At 44.7% G+C, this 23,601-nt stretch overlaps 1 protein-coding gene across 1 annotated transcript in view; it reads right to left on the reverse strand.

The window, feature by feature from the left end:
- The window catches only part of LOC138503273 (uromodulin-like), a 133,470-nt gene that overhangs the window by 39,693 nt on the left and 70,176 nt on the right, over positions 1-23,601 (reverse strand). The window contains exon 8 of the mRNA XM_069622876.1: positions 14,069-14,280. Within this exon, the coding sequence (XP_069478977.1) occupies positions 14,069-14,280 (212 nt within the window). The remainder of the gene's footprint in view (positions 1-14,068; positions 14,281-23,601) is intronic.

Genomic DNA, 23,601 nt, shown 5'->3' on the forward strand with positions numbered 1-23,601 from the left:
CTCTTTTATTCTTCTTGGACCCTTTATCCTAGTACATTTCTCTTCTAATGTTGTCTTGTTTATACTGCCACTGTGTTCATTTACCTGAGCCCTACCATCTTTCTTTTTAAATTGTCTATCATCCTTCTGGAACTTTATCATCCATGTGATGATAGTGATTCCTTAGTCCCTCTGTATCTCCTTTTTCTTTCTTCTGGCACACCCAGAATCAACGGATCCCTGCACTGTTCTCATAAACACCTGCCCATTGCCTCCCTATCTCTCACCTCCCCTCTCCACTCACCCAGGCAGAAGGCCTTCCCCCTCTCAAAGCATCCCACCGCCCAGCATCCAACTCTCGGACCAGAGGAGCTTGCTGGTGCTCTGAAAAACAGGGCCCCTCCACCAGCTCAACCCTTGTGCTTACTTTCGGAAATACCCCTGCACCTCTTTTGCTGCACCTCTGTCCTTCACCCCTCAGCTACAGAGAGCTACACAGACCACCACACATCGGCCTCAGCCCATCTCTCACACAAGGGGTGCTCCCCTCAGCCCAACTGCCCCTCCTATCCTCCAGTACCCTCCAAACAGACACCCTTCCTCACGCACACTCTCGCCACAACTAACCCAGTGGAATCCCGAGGGAGCTGTGACAGCTTATGCCCAATTCCTACACTATCCGGCTCTATCTCCGCCTCACACACCCCGACCACACCTCCCTTGGCAAGCATTGCCCACCCACCTACCTACCAACAGTTCTATGTCATTCCACTTCCCTTTTTTTTTCAGCGCCATGTTTACTACCGTTTTATTGCTGCAAGATCTCATCGAATTTTGATTTGTTTTTGTTGGGGGGATTATCCCTCAAGCCCCCTTCCCACCTATTTACAATCTAGTCCCCACGCCCCTATACCTTATATCCCTTTACCCACCCCCTCCCCACATTTTTCGATGGTTATTTCTGGTAAAAGATCAGCAGTAAAATGTGCTGCAAAACAAAACGGGTGATCAATGGACAGCGTACCCCTACCACCATATCTCCATAACGCCGACCACCCCCAATAGGCCTACCCCGGAAACCCCTTACCCCTCACTGAGCTTGGCGCGTCTTGCCCTTTCCCGAATCATCACCTCAACCCCCTTCCCTGCTGATTCCCCCATCCTCTCGCACACTCCTTCAGCACGTAAAAGCACAAAACTCAGAGGTAGATGACGACCCTCGCCCTCAACTCTGCATGCCTCATTGGCCCTGCATCTCTCGATCCACCTCCCCTCTCCTACCCCCACCACCACATCCCCTCTTCCATCCCTGCCTCCCACCACCCTCCTTGAAGACAGCATCCCCCTTCTTTCTCCTTCAACCCTCATCCTCCCCCCCTTTCCCAGCCCTTGTGCACATCCCGTAACAACACCTAGCCAGACACTTCTGATCTACCCCCACCACGCCTCAAACCTCCACGCCTATAGCTACCAACCAAATTGCCCATCCCACGCCACTACTGAGTTGAAAAAACGCGACCGCCCACCCTCTCTTCCCAGTCCCTAGCCACCCACGACCCTCTAGGCCAGTGGTCTTCAAACTATTTTGGCTCGGGTCCCCCCTGAGCCAAGTTTGGGCAGGCCGGGCCCCCCTAAAAGTGCCGGATGGACAGTATGTAGAAATCGCTATGAACCTTTGCGTGCCGTCACTGCACCCTACTCCCAGTACAGACCCTGGGCTCTCCCCCACCCTACTCCCAACATTTTCCCAGTGCTACCGCCCTTCCTGCTCCCACCACAGTCCCATAACACAAACATAAACACACACATACACATTTAAATAAAAAATAAATCGCCATAAACTTACCTTCTGCAGGGGCCTGTGCATGGTTGCTAAAATGCCCCGCTCCAGGTTGCTCTGCCCGTATGTGCGAGGAGGCGCAGGAGCACCCCCTCGCACATACATACATGCAGTGCCCCAGCCAGCATTTCCAATGAGCTATGCAAGGCTGGCGAAGGAAAAGACCCCCAACGTTGCACGGCTCAGAGGTCATGTGCGGCTGGGGAAATGAACTGTCAAAGGCAAACAGTGTTTCCCTTTGACAGTTCAGCCGGCCCAGGAGCACTCCCTCAGCTGGATAAAGCAGCTGAGGGAGTGCTCAGTGTTTCACTGCGCTGGCTCCTCGGCTCCTCCATAATAGGTGACCAGTGGGTCATAATAGGTGGCCAGTGGGTGGACGCCTCCTCACCCATTATGGATGAGTCGGCAGGCTTGGACTGGCCTATAGGGCAATAGGGCGGTGACTGTACCAAAAATGCAAAATGCTAGTGTAGGACAATGAAAATGGGCCACGTTTTTGGCCAATGTGGGCCAGTTTGAGGAGTTGCTTCACTATGCAGCAAGTAGTTTTGACCATTGTTGCTGAATAAATATTCTTTAAATATCATAATTTGTTTACATTTGAATAAAAAACAACCCATTGGGTACTATTCAAACAGTCTGTGACTAAAGGACTGAATATCCATTTGCAACTGCTGGCCATGTTTTCATTGGTGCCTAAAACCGTTTTATGGTCCATGTGAGCTGCCCCCTCCCATTTCCTCCAATCTAAAAAAAAAAAAAAAATTTTTTTTTTTACACATTTCATGCTGGGCTCTGGCGCCCCCCCTAGGAGGCGGCCGCGCCCCCCTGGGGGGGCGCACCCCACAGTTTGAAGACCTCTGCTCTAGGCACCCATTACAGTATCCCCCCGCCTTCTGACTACCCCAACCACCCCAACCTGGCTTACCCCGGATCCCAGAAAAACACAACCACACGACCTCTCACAAACTCACCTGCTTCCTTTTCAATTCTCACTCTGTAGCCAATAACAAACATGGCATCTATGATCTCCTAACCTCTGAGAACCCCCGATCTTATCTTCATCACCGAAACCTGGTTTTGGACAACCTAAAACCTATCGCTCAAGAAGCATTCCAAACCTTACTACTCTCCCATCATCCACAACAGACCTTCCAGAGGAGCCGGATTAGCCATCCTGCACAAACCTTACATCTCTATTAACTACACTGAAACACTACCGAGCACAGCTTCCCTCCTAGTCAAACTTTCTCTCTTGCCTACCCTCTCATATAGCTTCCTAGTAGTATACAGGCACCCGGGCTATGACAGCCACTCTGCCAACAGCCTGTGCGACTCACTAGCAGCCATTCTAGTTGACCACCCGGCACTCACCCTACTGGGAGACTTCAACATCTGGTTCAACCTCCCCAACAACTCCATGACTCTACCCCTGGTCGACAGCCTAGAGGCACTCAACCTCACCCAGCATATCAGAGGACCAACACATACTGCTGGCCACACCCTTAATGCCATTTTAAGCTCATCTGATCTCATCTCCACATCCACCCCAACCCCTCATCTGAACAGACCACTCTGCCATACCTTTCTCCATCCTCACAGCACCGCCACCCCCCAAGCCATCCTCTAACCCTACACCTCAGTTCAGTGGTGGAACAAGGTCAAGGTACTACCAGACCTGGCTGAGGTGTTGCCAAGCACACACCCCATCACTACTGACTACAGCTAGATACTTACCCATAGAGCTCCTTGATTCCTGGCTACATGACTCTCTTATCCCCCTAACCCCTTCTAAGTGTGCTCCCTCAAAGGACCGACCCCCAAATGGTTCACTCCCCACCTGCGGACTCTAAAAACCCATCACCTCTCCCTTGAGCGCAAATGACAAGCTTCCAAAACCCTAAAAAGCAAATCAGTAATCGCCGCCCATCACAGAAACTACAAATCAGAGATCTGAAAGGCCAAAAAAGCATATTATAATAAAAGGTTCCTTATCTGCCATAGCAGCCGCAAAGAGCACCACAGGATCATCACAGAATTCCTGCACCCGCACTGCACCTCAGCCCTGACTGCCTCCTCACAAATGCTCTGCAACTCCCTGTCTGAATGCTCCCACAATATAACAGCCCTAGACAGGATGGCCACCCTCAATGCCAAACTCTCTTTCTTGTCCACCCGCACTACCAGACTGAAACCCCTAGCCCCCCCCAGAACACTTCCTTCTGCTCCTTCAACCCTATTTTGAGCCAGGAGTTTGGGAAACTACTACTGGGGGGGAAGGATAGCTCAGGGGCAACACGTTAATCTTGGAAGCAAAACAACACAGCGCAACACAGGTTTTAATCCCGATCCCGTGCTTAGAAACCACTCGTTGGTATTAAGCGTGTTATAAAAGAACAATTATAATTATAATTAATTATAATTATAATCCGTCACCTGACCATCAGACTCACCCCTTGACACTTGTCCCGCCTAGCTCCTCAAAGAAATTTTCACCTCCAGCTGTAAAAGATAATTGGCGAAGGTTCATTCTCAATGACTCCCTCACCTCCGGCAACTTCCAGACTCCTTCTAAACTGTGCATGTCAAACCTCTGCTTAAGAAAGCACCTCTCAACCCTCTAATACCAATCAACAAAGATAATGTCCACTAAGACTCCCACAGCTAATTCTCAAACTCTTAACCTCCACTTGATATATAGACCTCCTGGTCCCATCAAGACTTTCATAGAAGACTTATCTACCACCCTTTCAGAAAATCTCAAGGACACCACCCAATCAATATTACTTGGTGACCTTAACATTGGCTTCAATGATATCAATGACCCACAAGCCATAGCAGCTTCCAATATTCTGACTGAACTGGGTTACACCCAAAGAGTGTTTGAGCCTACGCATATCAAAGGGAGAACCCTAGATTGCATTGCTGATCATAACTGCAAAATCTCCACCCTCACTATCTCACCCCAAATATGGACAGATCACCATCTAATTTCATTCTCACTGGACACTACAACTCCTAAACTGCAACAACCATGTGCACCACCTGCACTTACCAGAAACAAAAAAAATATGACACTAGACAAACTACTCCCCGGTATCATGCCCGCTTTGAACGCTCTACCTAACAACCTAAACCCCAACGAATTAGTGGAAGAATTTTAATAATATTATGAACAAAACCCTTGATGATATCGCTCCACTTAAGCTTAGAAACGGTAAACCACAGAGCCACCTGAATAACTGGTTCACCCCTCTCCTAAAAAATCTTAGATTAGAAAAAAGGAAATGGGAAAATATGTGGAAAGCTCACCCCACTGCGGAAAATAAACTGAAATTAATTAACATTTCATCTCAATATAAAAAAGAAATCATCTCAGCTAAACAAGAGACTTACAACAACAGAATTACACAAGCTAATTCAAGCACAAAAGAATTGTTCTCCATACGCAGAGAACTGGAAAATCCCATAAAGCCTCAAGATAACTGCCTTAAAGATAAAAAATGGTGCTCTGAAATCCAGCATGCATTATCCAATATAGTCCTAAACCTCCAAAAGAAAATAGAACTAAAACGAGAGACCTTAGCATCTGCCACATTACCCTCTACTAAGACGCTTTCCAACCATAAACCAACCACCCAATTCCACTTCTCCAAAGTCTCTATACTAGAGGTGGAGAAAGTAATACTTGTTCTAAAACCGTCCAATTGCAAAGGAGACCTTTGCCCAGTACAACTCATCAAAGATGCTGCACGAGACCTAGCACCGTTCATCACAAAGTTGATTAATGCCTCCTTTACCACGGGTACCATCCTGAGCAACCTAAAAGAGTCCTGGGTGCTCCCACTCCTTAAAAAGGCAACTTTAGACCCGGCTATTCCCACTAATTATAGACCTATTACTACAGTACCGTTCCTATTGAAGATTCTGGACAAGGTGGCATACATCCAAATCCAGAACTTCCTGGAACAAAACCAACTACTAGGCTCCGGTCAATCCGGTTTCCGTCCACTACACGGCACAGAAACTGCATTGATTGATCTAAAAGCCCAAATAGATAAAGTACGAGATTCTGGAAAACCAGCACTTCTCCTCCTATTAGATTTATCTGCCGCATTTGACTTAGTAGATCATAAAGTCTTGTGTAACCACTTAGATACAGCAGCACACTTCTCCACTGAGGTTATAGTGTGGATCCAATCATTCCTTAGCGACCGCACCATGAGGGTCTTTTCAGCTACTGCAGCTGCAGACCCCATCCCCATCACCTGCGGCGGGCCACAGGGATCTTGCGTTTCACCAACGCTATATAACATGTTCACTAAGCCCCTGTTTGATGACTTGGACCACCTAGGTATCGCATATACTAACTACGCTGACGATACCCAGATCCCCCTCCCACTCACAGGGGACTACGAAAAGGACTTAGCACTAGTGAATGAAAATGTACAGCATCGTTCAGGGATGGATGGCAACTCATGGCTTATGCCTGAACGATGATAAAACCGAGCTACTTATCCTAGGCACCGCTTCCCTCGTTAATACACTAAATACAAACTACTCCTCCTTCATCATCGATGAGAACTGTATACAAGTAGCCAAAGAAGTAAAAACGTCAGGTATTTACCTTGACTCCACCTTATCATTCTCCAAACAAGTAAATTCCCTAGCCTCATCAACAGCTTAAACATGTAAACTAATCAGAGCAGGAAAACAATACTTATCTCAGCACAGTTGTCTAACATTAGCCAGAGCCCTAATCATCTCCAAACTAGACTGTAATGCATTGTACATAGGAGCTGCTAAATCCACCATTAACAAAATTCAGATACAGCAAAACAATGCCGTCCAAGCAGCATTGAACATTCCCAAGAGAGAACACATCTCAGAAAAAAGAAGGAAACATAAATGGCTTTCCACCCACGAGAAAATCGGACTCAAAACCACATCCCTCACATACAAATCACTTTATAATAAAGCCCCACAATACTTAAAGGACAGATTCACCAGAACACACTCCACTAGACAAACAAGACTAGCCAACACCAATCGCCTCCAAGTACCCCGATTTAAACTCGCCACCATAGGCGGAGCTAGCTTCCCAGTCAAAGCTGCTCAATTGTGGAATGAACTACCTATCACTGCGAGGCTAGAACAATCTTTTACCAAATTCAGGCAAAATGTGATCAACTGGTTGACAACAACAAATGTTAAATGAATGCATGAATTTGTTCCCACCTGCCTGTTACCTGCCACATGTATTATTCGCCTGTAACCTATGACCATTGTAACCTGTAACCTGTAACCGTGCTCTAAGCTGTACATCTTCTTACCTTCTGCGCCCTTATACCCCAGGGTCCGGTGCGCATAATAAATACTAAACAAACAAACAAACAAACAAACAAACAAAGGGCCAATCTTCTACACTAGATTCCTGGCAAAACTCATCGACAGCACTGCTTACTCACAGCTCAATGCTTTAGTGGAATCTAACAATCTCCTAGACCCCGCACAGTCAGGCTTCCGTCCACGGCATGGAACAGAAACCACGCTGATCTCTATCCGGGATTACCTCAAAGTGAAAGCAGACTCAGGAGTATGAGCATCTCTTATTCTTCCGGACCTCTCCGCAGTGTTTGACACCTACAACCACATGATCCTCCTTGACAGACTGCACGCCCTAGGAATATGTGATTCAGCTCTCTCCTTAATCGCCTAATTTCTCTCTAATAGACAGCAAATAACCCATATCCCCCCTTCTCTTCAACCTTTACTTGACCCCCCTGCTCAGGATAATCCACTCACACAACCTCACTTGCTATAACTATGCGGATGACAAAAAATCATCCTCAGAATTCCTAAATCGACCACCCACCCCTCCCTGACCCAGTAGCATGTCTCTCAGGCATTGACCACTGGATGACGACTAACCATCTCCTGCTGAACCCAGGTAAAAGGGAGATCATGGTATGCTGAAAATCTGCTCTATTCCCCTAACTAACTCCATGGCACCCTCACTCGGCCTCCCCCCCACAACCACCACCGCTGTCAACCCCTTGGCTGCACAATGGAATCGGACCTAACTCTGTCTCACCACATCAACAATGCATCAAAAGCCTGTCATTTCCACTATAGGACCCTGAAGTGTAGCTTCCCTTACCTGACCTACCCAAACAGACTGACTGCAATTATGTCATTGCCATGTCCAGACTGAACTATACAAACTCCCTAAACCTGGGTGCACTGGCTTATCAGTTAAACAAACTCCAAAGAGTACAAAACTCAGTTGCCATACTGCTTCTCACATTGGGATGAAGGGACCACATCTCACCGGCTCTCCCCACCCTGCACTGGCTCCCATTTAGACACAGGTCCACCTTCAAATTCCTATGTATTAACCACTGAGTGGTGCACAAAGCGGGCCCCAAATTCCTTCAAGAAAAGATTACACCTTACCACCGACTTGCACCCTTAGGTCAAGCATTGCCCTCCTCCTAATGGTCGCTACCTCCAATTTCACCAGAACCGGATGGTCAGCCTACTCAACCCTAGTGCCAACATTGTGGAACTCACTGCCTCCCCGCATTAGACACAGCAAAGACGACATGGCTTTCCGGAAGGCACACAAAACCTGGCTCTTCGTCTAATAACACATAAGGGATTGCAGTGAATCACCCGACCTACCACCATGATTGACACCTGGCGTGGTACCCCGTTGAGCACAGACCCTGTCATAGACCCTCAGGCCTGACGATAACTAACCCCACTACCTGGAGCCTTTGTCGAGACCTGAAACCCGAATCGTAGCAGCACCCATGAACTTGACAGAATTTATTCATCACCTCCGCAGCAATTCCGTACGCTCTGAGGCCTAGAGTTATCTATTGCCATTAATCAGGGCTGACTGTGCTAGACTCGTAACGCAAGCACCAATAACACTCATGAGCTTCATCAAGGCGATTCAATTATGCACTACGCAATTAGTCCAAGAAGGCACATGCCTGCTAATCCTACGCACCTGGAAATCCAAGAGCGAATCTAGATACCGGGGGGCCTGTCGCAGTTATTCTGCTAATCACACCTACCAGTGAATGTATATAGCAGAACCACCTACCGGTAATCTATCTAGTACAACTAGCAACCTAAGCACTAATAGCACTTATGAACTTGATCATTGCCCTGCAATTATGCACTACACTATCAGCCCAGAAAATGCCCTTGCTGGCTAATCGTACACATCTGGAAAACACTGAAGAGAATTATATAGCAAGGAACATTCTAGCAATTATTTCTGGCTAATCCCAACTCTCTGGGAATGTCCTAGTAGAACTATCTATCAGGGATTTCATTTAGCAGAACTGCTGACCGAGGACGTCACTAGCACCTATACAGTAACAACATGAGCTTTGGGACATATCTGCCTGTCACCACCCATCAGTCTTCGCCAAAACAATTTGACCCAACAAGGAACAGGGAGATACCACCCCTTTGACATGCAGTGGAAGCTCAACAGGAACAAGGTCTCCCTGAAAAACACACAGGCACTCAAACCTCTATGCTAACTCTTGCCTCTGCACCAACAAACAATGGACTGGAGCTACAACCTTCGATTAATTCGGCCTAGCTGCACACATACTCACACACCTACAAGTTCACCTCAACAGTCTTTAGAATGCAGGTATAGCCCTCGAAATCGACCTAGCTGCACACATAACAGAAGAATGCAGATACCCTAGTCCATTGGTCTTGCTGCACACATTCTACTGATCTTACACAACCACTGCATCACACCTAGCACTAGTATACAGCTACACACAGCCTGTTGCACACCGACTGCACACATACTGAGTGCACCCAAGTACGTTTTACTACATTACTCTCTCTATTGACCTGGACTGTAGTCCCCAAGGGTGTTCAACCCACAGCGCTTTGGAATCATGCCAATGGTAAAAGGCGCTATACAAATTCCAAATAACATAACATAACATCTCTCACCCACTCATTTTACCTGCTCTTCTCATTCATATCAACACTCTGCCCTTCCTTCTCATATCACTGGCTATTTCCTTGATTTAATTTGTGACACTAACCCTTCTGACGCCATCTGCTCATTGTCTTTCTTCTATTTCTTATCCTCTTTTTACTTCATCTTTTTCAAGCAACAGCATTTGAAATTTTGACTCGTCCTTTTTTTCGAGTGATGTGGATTCTTCTTTTCCTTTTCTTGTGAATGTATCTTCCTTTCGTTCCTCTTGCATGTTACAAATAACCACACTTCCTCTCGTTCATACACATTCCTCTCTTCTCATTATTCCTCTAATTTGTGCTTCTCCCTCCTAAACTCTGCAACACTCTTCCATTGTCAGTAACTTCTACTTCTACTCTTTCCTCATTTCGCTGTTCCTAAAAACCCATCTTCTTGATACTCCCTGAATGTAAATTTGGCGTCATGTTGGCTACCATTTTATCACCTACTATTATGTTACCGTTATTATTATTATTATTATTACATTATTATTATTATTATTTGGGTATATAGTGATCACCGACCTAGCTTCGGGAAACAAAGGAGTGCTTTACATTCATAGGGGGATACATAAGGTTGGGGAGCATAGAAACAGGGGAGGGAGAGCAATAGTCCGCAATGGATCTACAAGTTACCATAGGAGGAAACAGTGGGGATAAGATCACCCAGTCTGAGGTAAGGTGGTGCGTGGATGGTGTATGTATCTAGGGGTTAGGTAGGAGCCATTTCCTGTAGAGGAGGGTCTTGGGCTCCATCTTGAACTGTAGAAGTGAGGTGCAAGTCAGAATTTGAAGGAGAGGAGGTTCCAGAGTCTTAGGGCATAGACAGAGAAAGACTGTCTTCTGTTTTTTTCCTTCCTGCACCAGCAGAGTTCAAGTTGATTTAAAACGTTCGGTACAATGCTTTCCTCCTTCTAAAAACTGGAATTCCATGTCCATGTGAATAAACTCAACACAAAGATGCACTGTGACAAAAACTGCTACAAATGCCATCTTACATCCTCAAAATAGTTCAACTGCACACTATACTAGGAGGCCCTTTAATTTCAGAAGATGCTGTGTAAATTGACATAGAGGATACTGTGAAGGCATCAGAAAGTAGACATAGACAACTGAGTAAGGGTTGGGCTAAAAACTTGTATTCAAATCAAAAGAGGGTTGGGACAAGAGGGCCTAACTTGCCCTATGCTAAGGTGGGATATCCCTTCCTAACTGAAACTAATGATAGTCTGGGTTAGGAAGTCCAATGTAAATGTCTGTCTGTGTCCAAAACCTATACTTGCCCTCACATCTACTTGCACCTAATGTGTAGGGAGGTCAGCATCAAAATGAGAAGTGTTCAAATAAAAGTTCAGAGCTTCTTCCAGCATTTGGTTGGAAAGGGCTTCTCCCTACCTCAGGAATCAGGATAGTTCACTTTACCAAAAAAGAGGGTTTCTCTTCCCCAAGTTTTCAAGTCTCTCAATGTTGAAAAACCACCACAATTCCTTGAAATACTTTCCAGCTTTTCTGGCTTCTGTGTCTTTCACCAATTTCACCAATATCAGAAAGTTCAATTCCTTAAGTTCAAAATTCACAAGTTTTCCTTGACATTCGATCACAAACTTATAGATGAGTTTAGTGGCTTTTCTTTCGATGAGTGTATTCGGTCTAGGCGCTGTTGTCGGGCCATATGGTCCACCCATTACAGGTCATGCAACGACACAGCTTACTTGGTTCTTCTTCACAGTTACACTACCCGTTTCAGTTTCACAGTGGTATTGGACTTATCCTCTTGCAGCTTTCTCAATACTCATTTTCCCACTATTCACTTGTTATATTACCAATCTTCACAAAGCTTTTGCCACTGCTTATTCTTTCAATTTACACAGTTCCTTTTATTCTTATGGCACTTGGCAATGCTTGTTCTCTTGAGTGTTCCTTTTTATCAGGGAAATTTACCAACTGCTTTCATTCCAATTGGTATTCAATCACACTTGCTTTGTTTAGATTCGGTATTAAAAAATAGTTTTATTCCCCTCCAATCAGTCACATTGAATAAAGCAACCTCAAACTAACAGCTTACTCTACTGCTGGTAATTTGCAGCCTGTTCAATGGTTGTTCACACTTTCAAAGTTCACTGCTTTCCTGGCCCTTCCTTGGCCTTGTCAGTTTCACTTCATTCACAGTTTGGCATTCACAAAATTCTTTAATTCATTTATTTCTGCCTTCAGGTTATCGTAGTTATCAATCATCTGTATTTTAAGCTGGAACAGCATTCCGATTGGCTACACGGCTCCTCGCTCACTCGCGAGTGATCTGACCTACATAAACTATGATGCGGTTCACACCACAGCGTCCCTGAGTCATTCAGACTGCTTTGACGCACTGGGTGATGTGTATGTCTGAGTAAATAAAGGAAGGATGTATCACTCTGGGTTGTCTCTTCCTCATCTCAATACCTGGCTGGTGTGTTTTTGGAGAGTGTTTTCTGGAATAATAGGGAAGAGATTGGTAATACCCTATAAAAGCGTGGGGTACATATGACACCTTATAAAAGAGAAATGGGGGATACCATGTCTCACCCAAAGATGCCTCATCCCTACTCCCCAGGTCTCCTCCACCCAGGTGATCCTCCCTGGCATATTCGCCCCCAGGGTAAGGATCCGAAAGTGACGGCTTTTCCCTGGCTACCTGGGAGGAGGATATATTGGGGAAAGAAGTGAGGAGGCTCCTCAGATTCCTCACAATACAAACAGGATGTAATTCAAAAAGTCGTCTATTGATAAAGCAAAAGTGCATGATGGGAATGAATTACATATTTAAACATGTCAGGAATCCGGCAGCAAAGCTAAAGTGTGCCTCACCGCACCATACAGCAGAAGGATAGCAGAAATATGCAAAATTCTGAGGAAACGCTTCCAATTTTTCAGATTGATCTTGACCTGGCTGAACACATTATTGGTTACATATCAATCACAAACAAATTACTACATGCATTCAATGCAGCTCCTACTTTGTCATTGTCTTCATTTCTGCTGCAAGGATTGATCACAACAACGCAGTCCAGCAGGGCCTGCTAAAACCAGATATAGTGCACCATAAAAGAATCCTAAATACAGCAGCCATGATCCTTTGGAGACTAGGGAAAGTATCCCCACATTTCTTCAGTGGCTCACGGTGCAGTGCATGGTTTGCCTTAAAGCACTGCATCCGACACACAAATCTATCTACAGAATTGGCCCTCTGTTCTTGATGGATTCATTTAGTAGATGAAGGCCTGCTAGAACCCCTTGCTGGTCCAATGTAGCTCCAGTGATCATTCCTCCTGCGAAAACTGAACCCTTTTTTTTAAGACCCTTACATCTTTAATACCCCCCATCTTCGCTATCTCAGACTCAAGATATCTGTTTGAGTTTCCACCTAGAGCAGAATACTTCCTTATTTCTAGAGGGATGTGGCTTTTCCACTCTTTGGCTGTGTGTCCGTCCTACTGTACATTTAGCAACAAGGTGTGTGTGCGCTCTACAAGTTTCATTAAACACAATATATAGTGTAGTCCAAACTTTTATATATAATTTCAGAAACGCTGAAGAATTACCTAACACTGCATTGAAGATGGCCTTTTGACTACTGAGGAATACTATTGCATGCAGCCCAAAATGCTTACAGGACTTAAGCATTTTAGACAAAATCCTCATAAAGAAATTGCCCTAACCACATTAGAACAACTGCTGATTGTTTCAGGTCAACAAACTAGTACTGGTTTTTCATTCTTTTGTTTCTTTCGCATTATAATGTTCTTACTTTATGTTGAAGATTTCCTGTTAAAAAACAATCTGCATTTACTTTTTCTACATACTTGACCTCTCTAATACAGGTTTTGTAATTGACTAACATGACCTGATGTGGACATGCATTAATGGATTGATGTTCTGGCATAATACCATAATACCATAATTTCACCAACATCTTCAAAACTCTGCAAATTATTATGCAAACTATCAGTGTTTGAAGTTAATGTTGTGGACTGTGTGTGACCACTTCTTAACAGTCATAAATTTACCACCTACCCAGCAAGATCTCACACCACGGGACCACGTGATTCTGGTGTGGGCCTGAATTTGTTGCATCCTTCATTGAGCAATATTTCCACATTGTTTGGTACAAGATTTTGTAAAATTAAATTAACCCAAGGACCCTCTTCCCCTTCCTCTTGATACACCACTCTCCATGCTGCTTACTGTAAATTGAAGACCGCACTCTCCATTCAGAAAGCGTGTGCTTATGGAAACAAGGGCTGGGATCTCACTCCCTGGGGATCCCACGCAGTGTGAATCTTGGGTCTGCGGCAGGGTAATGGTGTTGTATCCCAGACCATCCAGAACAGACTGAGGGATGGACACCTCAATGCCCTCCAGGTCACAGGTCACCTTCGGCACCAAGTCGGACACTCCTGCAGGGAAAGAGAGAGTGCATGTCTAGATGAGGCAGTGAAGCAAAGAGGCAGACATGAAGAAGCGGTATGTATCAGAGCCATAGACAAGCAGGTAAAGAGATTGTGCTCTAGAATGGTAGATTCCTACATCTGATGCATTACAAATACCCCTCTTGTGGTGATGCTGTTTCCCACACTAGTAATGTGTCATGTATAGGATGTAGATTAAGATTTAAAGAGTATAGCACTTTTTGGATTGTAGTCTCACACATTAAACATTTCTTAATCTGTAAAATGCAATTTGATGCATAGCCACTCTAGAAATACCCAGAGATGCCACTGAAATCTCACACACCTCCAGTCACAATTTATTTATTGGAATGGCATTTCTGCTGTTCCCAAACCCTCAGATTTTATTTATTTGAGCATCTACACATTTATGATCAACTAAAAGATACTTTCCCTAGACAAAAAGGCAGGATGTACTCAGGGACCTATTCACAAAATAAAGTACTGAGAACATGGCGAAGGAAAGAGTGCTGGAGTAGAGAGGGATGCAGGGCCATCTTCGCAAGCGTGTGAAGATAAAAGGCCCCCGTCAACAATGAGTGCACAGGCCCACATCTTGGGAGGGGTTGAGATGTGGGGCACCCTGGAAAAAGAGTGCAGATGTGAGTGGCCACAAGTAGAAGAAAGATGTTGAGATGAGGGGAGCCGAAGATGATTGCGTTAAAGAGGTGAGGGGACAGAAGTAGGCCATATAGAGAGTCAGCTTCTCTGTCTCTCGTGCTCCTGCTACCAGATTGGTTACTTATCTTCAGGTGCTGTTCTCGGTGCTGAAGATCAGATCCTTTTCAGTCTCCTCTAGCAGAGATAGACAACACTAACTTGATCTTTTTCCACATAAATATAAAAACACAAATTCATAAAGATGACCAAGATTGAAAAACACCTGCAAAATGTATAGTGCTTCTGAGGGAAAGGATACTGGGAGTGGTCAGTCAATAAACTACCTACACTGGCTCTAACTAACAAAAGTATCTTTAAAGATTTGCAGGACCTTCATTGTAAAGAAAGGGCCAGCTCAAGTGCTCAAAGGTTTCCACCATGCATAGGATTAGGCTACTGATCATGGGTTAAAAAAGACATACAATTAACAGTTGATTGCGTAGGGCAATACATGAAAACCTCAAATAGTTGCCAGGCCTCCAATAGCACAGAGGTGCATTTTGCAAAGCATTTTCATGCTCACTGCGTCCTAAGAAGAAACCACAATGACTGTCTTAACAGCTTGCACAATTTGATTTACACTCACCACTAGATGTTGGCTAGTGATAACTGATTCTTGGAGAATAAGAAATGATGTGCTTTGTGTATGTGTAGAATTGAGGTCGCAAGTGACTTTCTACGGATGGCTTTTAGCTTGTACCTCTAAATTTGTGCCCCTGGTCTCAATAAATTCCAGCATTTCCAGTAAAACACATTTCCATACGGCCAGTGCCCAACATATGCCAATATTGCCACTGCAAATACCTTTTTATGTTACTTGTGCATAATATATGCCAGTATGCAACTGTGAAAAAACATTGTCATGCTACATGTGCTGAATATATGCCAATGTTGCCACTGTAAGAAGTTGGATAATCCATTTGAGCCAAGTCACACATTGCACAATGCCACCTAGTTGCCATCACTGGAAGTACACCTCCAGATCACAGCCACATTCTCCAAGGCATGAATAGAACAAATGTTAATGCTTGCAGTGCCCAGAGCATGCACGTTTTGAACTGAGAAACATGTTCATGCTGGCTCAGCTGAATTCATTTTAAAATTTTGATAACTGCTGCAATACACAGAATGTGTTATGGTCCCACTGTAAATACATTTGCCTCTTCCCAATATATGCCCAGCAGTATGCCTCTTCCCAATATATGCCTAGCAGTATGCCACTGTAGAAATCCTGCCCCATTTCATCATGCCCCAGCCTTTTGGTAGGGGTTCATCACATTGGCCCACACCATCCCTCTAAACCCTTTAGGGATACCCAAAACTTAGGAAAGACGTCAATCCACATGAAACATTGTGGCACCATTGCCCCCAAACTACCTCACAGTTCACAAGATGCATTAACAAAATTTGATTTTAAATTACTGTGGAGTGCTGCTCTGCCCATAACCAAACCACTGTACACAGCTCCAAGGAGACCCCACGTGGGAATCCAAAATGCCTAACTTAAAAGGTAACTACAAGTGAGGATCCTGTTCAGTATGCAATTATTCAGTCAATTCTAAAACCACCATAACCCTACCCAGTGGACAAAAATACCACATCAAAGACTTCATCAATTCCAACTCAACCTTTGTGATATATGGAATAACATGTACATGTCAGAAAATGTATATAGGCAGCACAATCAGACATTTGAAAACACGTATATCAGAACATCTAAGAACTTTGAGAAATAAGGACATTAAATACCCACTTGCCAATCACTTTTTTCAAGATCATGCTACAGATGATCCAAAGGCTATCTTGTTTTTTGGGATTGAAAAAATAGCTAACCGGCAAGAGGTAGCAACCAAGAAAATATATTGCGCCAATGTGAAGCCAAATGTATATGTTTGACAGACTGCTGCCATGTTTGTTTAAACTCTGATAATGAACTATCCCATTACATTTAAACTGTGTATAAAGAATTGTCATATGACCAATACGTTTTTTGCTTTCCAATTTCACCATATTCTCCACTATTGTCTATTTAATGTTTTCACCCAAGATCTGTTCCATTACAATGTATGTTTAGCTAGCCCTTATTTTCTTTATAAGTACACATGACCACATTAACTCTCAGTACTCTAACCAGGTTTTTTTCTGGTTCATCATCTTGTCCACCCAAAATAACACACTTTGAATTTTAACACAAATTATGTATCTGGATCTATATTAATTATTATCCTCTCCCATATTTCCCAATACTCTTCTTTCTGCTTTCATAATGTCACAGGATTCAAACAACCCTTTCATTATTTTAAAATGATTCCTTTTAATTACAAACGGCAATGAACTATTTACTAACACCTGCTAAACCACGGCCCCATTCCAAGATGGCGCTGTATGCGATGACGTCATCACGTCACGCTATAAACTCGTGACAATGTTACAACGTAGTGACATCACCGCGTTGGTATAAATAGTGGCCATCTTGGCCACACAAAACGAACCAGCATGGATATCAGGCCATCCCCGTACACCTTTATCAGCAAGGACTTGGCTTTACAATACCCATTAAGGTAAGACCACACAATTTTGAAGCTTAGCAAACCTTAACATTTATTCAAGTAATAATAAGGTCTCTTCTTCTCCATTTATTTATATTTTTCTGAACCAATAGAACAAGGAACAAGGGAAGACACTGCAGTATGAGCGACTATACTCTAAAACCCCTTACTGGACTAGAGTCAGCACAAAGAGAGTAAAGGTTACCCATACCTTACAAGAATGAGCATTCCAAATTAAAATTGTGAGTATCTTTTGCCCCTATCTTTCATCCTTGAGACACTCAATCAAGTTACATAATGATGTATGTCCCTCTTCCAACTCTTTCTCTCTTCTCCTTACTTTATTCAACTTAACTTTAACCAACACAAAACTTAGAACTTACACGGTGTATTATCTTTACAGCTACCGTTCTTTCTAAAATACCCTCCCGAGGAACCAGATTACTCTGTCTGGAGAAACATGTGTCGAGGGCACCAATACAATTTTCAAAATAATTGCTAGCAACAATATATGTGAACCAACATATATCAAGGGCATTATTATCAATCTTCATTATTTGAACTTTGAAGTAACTTCCTGAAACAACTCAAACATGTGATGTAACAGGCATTTGAATACTTAAAGGAAACGTAAATGGATGCAAAGTACATATTTTCAATTTTCAAATAATTGTGCAACTGTGATTCAACCCAAAAACAAAGTGGAGTAACAGTACATTGATAGGTGCACAAATGTTTATTTGAAGATTAACTATGCATTGACAAGTTAATACCTCCTTTTTTTAAATCTGTGAAAATACAAAATTTTAATACCAAGAAGCTTAAAATTTGATTTTGTCATTTTCATTTTACTCAATTTAAGGGCACAGCGAATTACCAGGTGTTTTCTATTCTGAACTGGTGGTTAGCCTTAATTGAGGCTCTGAATGCACCTCCATGAAGTTAGAGGCAGGCAGTCAGACCAACAGAAAACCCACAATCTAACACAAATAGATCAGTCAGATTAAAGGCATAATTATAATGCACACTTGAGAGCAATTAGGCAGGGGTGGTGCCCAGGGGGCATGGCTAAGCCACTACTTAAGTCATGAGCTGAGAGAGAAGTGGGGTACTTTGGGAAGGAGCGGAAACACTGGTGAGAGTTAGAGGCGGACAGAGGTGGAGATGCAGCAGGAAGGCGAAGGCTAGAGCGGTGGCCAGAATGAGAGCGATGAGAAGTGAGGTGGAGAACAGGGACGAGGTGGCGAAGAGTACAGCCTACAATGGGAGGTGCCAGGAGGAAGAGTAATGGGAGGAGTGTAGAGCTGGTTGGAGAAGATACCAAGAGGTCAGAGGAGGAACATCTTGAGGATGCAGATGGAGGGACAACCGGAGGGATAAAGGAGGAATCCATTGAGAAAGGATTTGGAGGAAACATCAAGATAAAGGAGGTAAGAAAGCTTGAGGAGAAGACACTCGTAAGGTGGCAGAAGAAAGAACTGGGGAAGAGAAGCAGGAGCAGAGTAGAAATAGCAGAGAGGGGAATGGGTGAGTTGAAGAGAAGACACAGGCACCTGTACACCTGAAAGGACAGACTAAGGGAGGGACAATGCACAAGGGCGTGGCAAGATATCGAGAAGGCACAGGAGGAGAAAAAGGAGAGAGACAGTGGCAAGTACAGTAGGTTTACGAAAGATTCACTTAGGTATGAGACCATTCTAATTCATTGAGGAGGTAGACGAGAATGGGGTACTGTAGACCATAGCCCGAAACGCAAGACAGATAGCAGATGGGGACATCCTGACGCAAGCTTCAGAGAAATGTACCTAGCCAGCATACAGGGATTGGACATTTTAGGGCCTGTTAGTTTACAGCACCACTCCGATCCAGCTGGTTGTTAAGCTCAATTTGCCAGAATCTTGGTGGAATAGTTTGGAACCATCCTGGTGGGTTCCAGCCCTAGATTCTGCTGTTATCCCAACCTAAGGTGTCAGTGCACTAGTGCTGAGATCCCCAGGTGATGGGTCTTTGGGAAAAGTTCAGGACAAGAAACTGAGGGCCTGAGTCTACAGAAAGAAGACTAAGAATTGTGGACAGACCCAAGACTTTAAGTGATTGAGAGAAACAAATATCTGTTGGGGATGGAACCTCCTGGGTTGAGGATTACGTAAAGCAAAAACTAGATCTAGGTACTGTATTGAAATCATAGACGTTAATGTTTTCCACAGACTTTTCTTTAGTTCATCCTAAGGCAAAGATGGCCCATTTTCGAGTCCTATTTATGTTAGTTGACCACCCCATTTAAAGGAGAGGTGGAAGAGAATGGCGAAAGCCCAGATAAATTAATGCTTAGAGGAAACCATCCTACACTTTTGGTATCCTGTCTGTGCTTAGGGTATAAGATCCCTGTTGAACCCAGAGCAAGGGACTGAAGGAAAGTTCCTGAGAAAATGGAAAAGGGTTAATATAATCAGTACTGTAGTTGACCAAAGTGGAATTTCCTTAATAAATCTTTAAGTTTTCGCTCATCTATGTGTCTGTCTATTGTTAATCCCGCTCAGCTTTGTGACAGATAATGTCAGAATTGGGATCAACGAGGATAATACTGTTAGGCCCAACCCACTGAGGATTCTATTAAGTCTGGCCCACTGAATTCGTGTTCTTAAGGGTCACTTCGGAAAGTGGAAGTAAAATAATTCACCCATGCACTCATCGTTCCTCCAAGAAGAGCCAATCCCCAACCCAAGGTCCCTGAATCCCTTGTTCTCCCTGCATTCAACAGTTCCACAGTGGTTTCACATCCAGTGATGATGACCAGAGTTCTAACAATAGCAGCACCAGCTTGGAGTGTGGGAATTCTGCAAACCTTTAAAGCTCTGTGGAGAACTACGTGATAAACAGCTGTCCTGTTCCCTATGGCCTTTTGGAAAAAGTGGGGACTTAGATGCACTGGGAAAACCTATGAAGCAGACACCATCATAAAATGTCTACAAGGAAACTTATTGAAATAACTCCCAATGAGCCGGCCCCACTGAAGAAAGAGCATGTGCCTATTTGGACCATTGACCTAAGTCTACATTCAAATGGTTCTCCCAGTTTTTACCCCGGCTACGGTAGTTTCAAGTATCAGAACTAACCCAGGAAGACCACATGGACGATCAGACTGGGTCGCCAGGGGGGTGCCAGTTCCCTGTTGATACCAACAGCTGAAGAATGAAACCCTATACAATAAAACTCAATGGAACCAACCAGATCCAGAATGGGGAGCCATAAATACAGGCCTAACTAGATAAAATGGCAACAGGACAGCTGGCCATTCTAGGTCATCTGAAGGAGGCCATGGCCCAATCTGCCCGAACCCTTTTTTTTTACCATTAGTCATGCTGCAGAGCTTTGCTCCAGGAGAGGACCCCCATGGTATTCTTCAGGACTATGAATGAATAGTGGAGTGTTTTTCCCAGTACAATGCACAGAGGCCTTACTTAACCTTACAGAATTGAATTTTACAACAACTTGACTATGGCATGGTATACCATGTGCAGTAGCTTCTTGAGGCATGGGTGATGCCCCAGGAGGCTACCTAACAAATGAAATACCAAATTCAATACAATTGGGACCAATGGCTAGGAAGGGTGACAGTGGCAAATGTAAAGGAGCAGCCGGTTAGGCAGCAATTCATGAACTCGCTACCTGCAAATCTCCAGCAACCTATCCACCAACCAACTCTGGAGGTAGCAATTAAAACTGCCACCGGCTATCAGCGAGCTCAACAATGTAGGACAACAGGACATGTGACAAGAGTTGAGAATGCTGGCACCATTTCCTTGCCGGCACCTAGTGTGGATACCACAATTTCCTGTGATCAGAGAGGAGCCTTCTGGTACATCCACCCTTCATTGCAGTCCCCTGGGCCGACTGCCTGGCAGACCCGAGTCCAGGAAAGTGGTGCTGCCAGTGTCAACATACCCCCTGATAAGGGCTACACATGCGTGATGTGAGGACTCATTGCTAAAACCTGTCCCAATATCATACCACCCGAACTAATGGGCACAGCCCCCCACAGTATAGTCAAGCATGGGACTGAAGAGAAAGCTTGGTGGGTACAACCAGAATCACAAGAAGACACAGGTTAGAGAAAGGGATATGTTGACCCTAGGAAAAGAAGGACATAGTTCCTGCCCAGGGAACTAGAGGGACCTCTGGGGCTAGTCTTGTTAGACCAAGGAACTAGACAGATGGCTGTTAAGCAGATGTAATTCACCAGGAGCAGTTGATGCCTGCGGCCCTCATTCCGAGTTGGGTGCAAAGGGATACCGGATACCGGGCACCGTTAAGGACATTGGTGCCGGTAATCCCTTTGTGCCCTATTCCGAGATCCCTTTTACCAGGTGTTATGGACGGGGCCCGTTAAGGGACTTCAGAGCTAATAACGGTACCGCAATTTGCGGTACGGTTATTAGCGCCTTCCCCCGTCCCATTGAACCCGATGGGGGCTGAAATGGGAATGGGGAATGGCTTTGTCAATGGGGACTTACCGGTCCCGCAAAGGTCGGAATAGACCGGTAAATCCCCATTGAACCAAAGCGGACTCGGTACCGGTACTGGAGGTAGTCATGGCGCAAATAGCGCCATGATTACCTCCAAACTCGGAATGAGGGCCTGAAACTCTGATGCTGAGTACCACAAGGGTCCTCATTGTCACCTCTACTTTTTAAGTTGTACCTGCTGCCGTTGATGTATATTTTGAGGAGTCATCACTCATACGCTGATGACACACAGATTTTCATTAAAATCGGGAATATTGAGGAATCTTTTCTCATGGTAATAAAGTATCTTGATGATGTCAGTAGGTGGATGTCAGAAAATCAGTTCCAGCTCAATCCAATTAAAACTGAGCTGGTGCTGTTTGGAACCAAACATCTTCTTTCTGCAGCAAATGGCTCCTTTTCCCCCAGTCACCTTGGCGCAGAGCTCAGGTTTGCCTCCAAAATTAAAAATATAGGCTGTATCTGGCTGGGCAACCTGGGGAAGTGAGGGCCAGGTAAGCGCCAAGGAATAGACCATTTTTAATTCCCTGAGACTGTTGCGCCAAGTCCTGCCTTTTATTCCAGCCGAAGACAATGCTATTGTGGCGGGGGTCATGGTGAATGCAAACAGCTGCAAAGGCTCCGAAAAGCAAAAAATGTGGCTGTTAGAATGGGCTGTCGGCTGGGCAGATCCGCTCATGTATCGATCTCTCGCCGATCACTCCAACGGCTGGCCATAGAGGACAGAATTAAATTTAAGGTGGCATGCCTGATTTTTTAAATGTTTGAATGGACTTGCCCCTGGCTATCTGAGGGGCAACATTGGTTGTTGTCAGCCTTGCAGACTGCTTCCATCCAGAGATCAGTTGCTACAGACCATTTCCCCCTTAAAGGGGAGATAGAAGGTTTGCAGTTTTTGGGCCGAGGCTGTGGAATAGCACCCCTCGAGACATCAGAGCCCTCGAGTCATTATACCAATTACGTAGAGCCCTCAAAACCTTCCTTTTCAAATAAGGAAACGTGGGCTGAACGGCGGTGTGGCTCCCGTTGCTTGTGCTGTTTTTTGGTGACCTGTTTATGTGTCAGCTGCGCCTTTATATGGTTCGGCCCGTTCTGAGTGCGTTATAAATATTCAAAATCAAATGCTTGAAACGTGTTCACAGGGAGCAGGAGGTCTATCTAAAAGCCTAACTCAATTTCTGCACAAGCATGCAGCAATGTTAGGCATAGGCTTCCATTAAGGCTGGTTTGCCCGAAGAGTTCACTTGAGCGCCGCCTTAGGGACTGACCGTCTCCAGTTTTATACCTGGTTCTGGCAAAGTCACTAAAGTCACAAAAGCAATTGGGAGAAAAGGAAGAGTGGAGGGACCATCAACAGCCCTAACCCAAGAGTGAAGTGTTGGATGGGGCATTTGGAAAAAGCCACATGATTGTGAGGGTTTGCAATCGGCCTCCCGCCCTCCACCCCACACCTATCTGAAAACAGTAGCTCTAGGGAGAAATACCATCACAATCCTAGGGGGAGCTTCTAGAACATGGGGAGATATGTGTTGCAG

The sequence above is a fragment of the Ambystoma mexicanum genome, chromosome 11 (genome assembly GCF_040938575.1).
Source record: "Ambystoma mexicanum isolate Mex_15411 chromosome 11, UKY_AmexF1_1, whole genome shotgun sequence".
NCBI lineage: Eukaryota > Metazoa > Chordata > Amphibia > Caudata > Ambystomatidae > Ambystoma > Ambystoma mexicanum.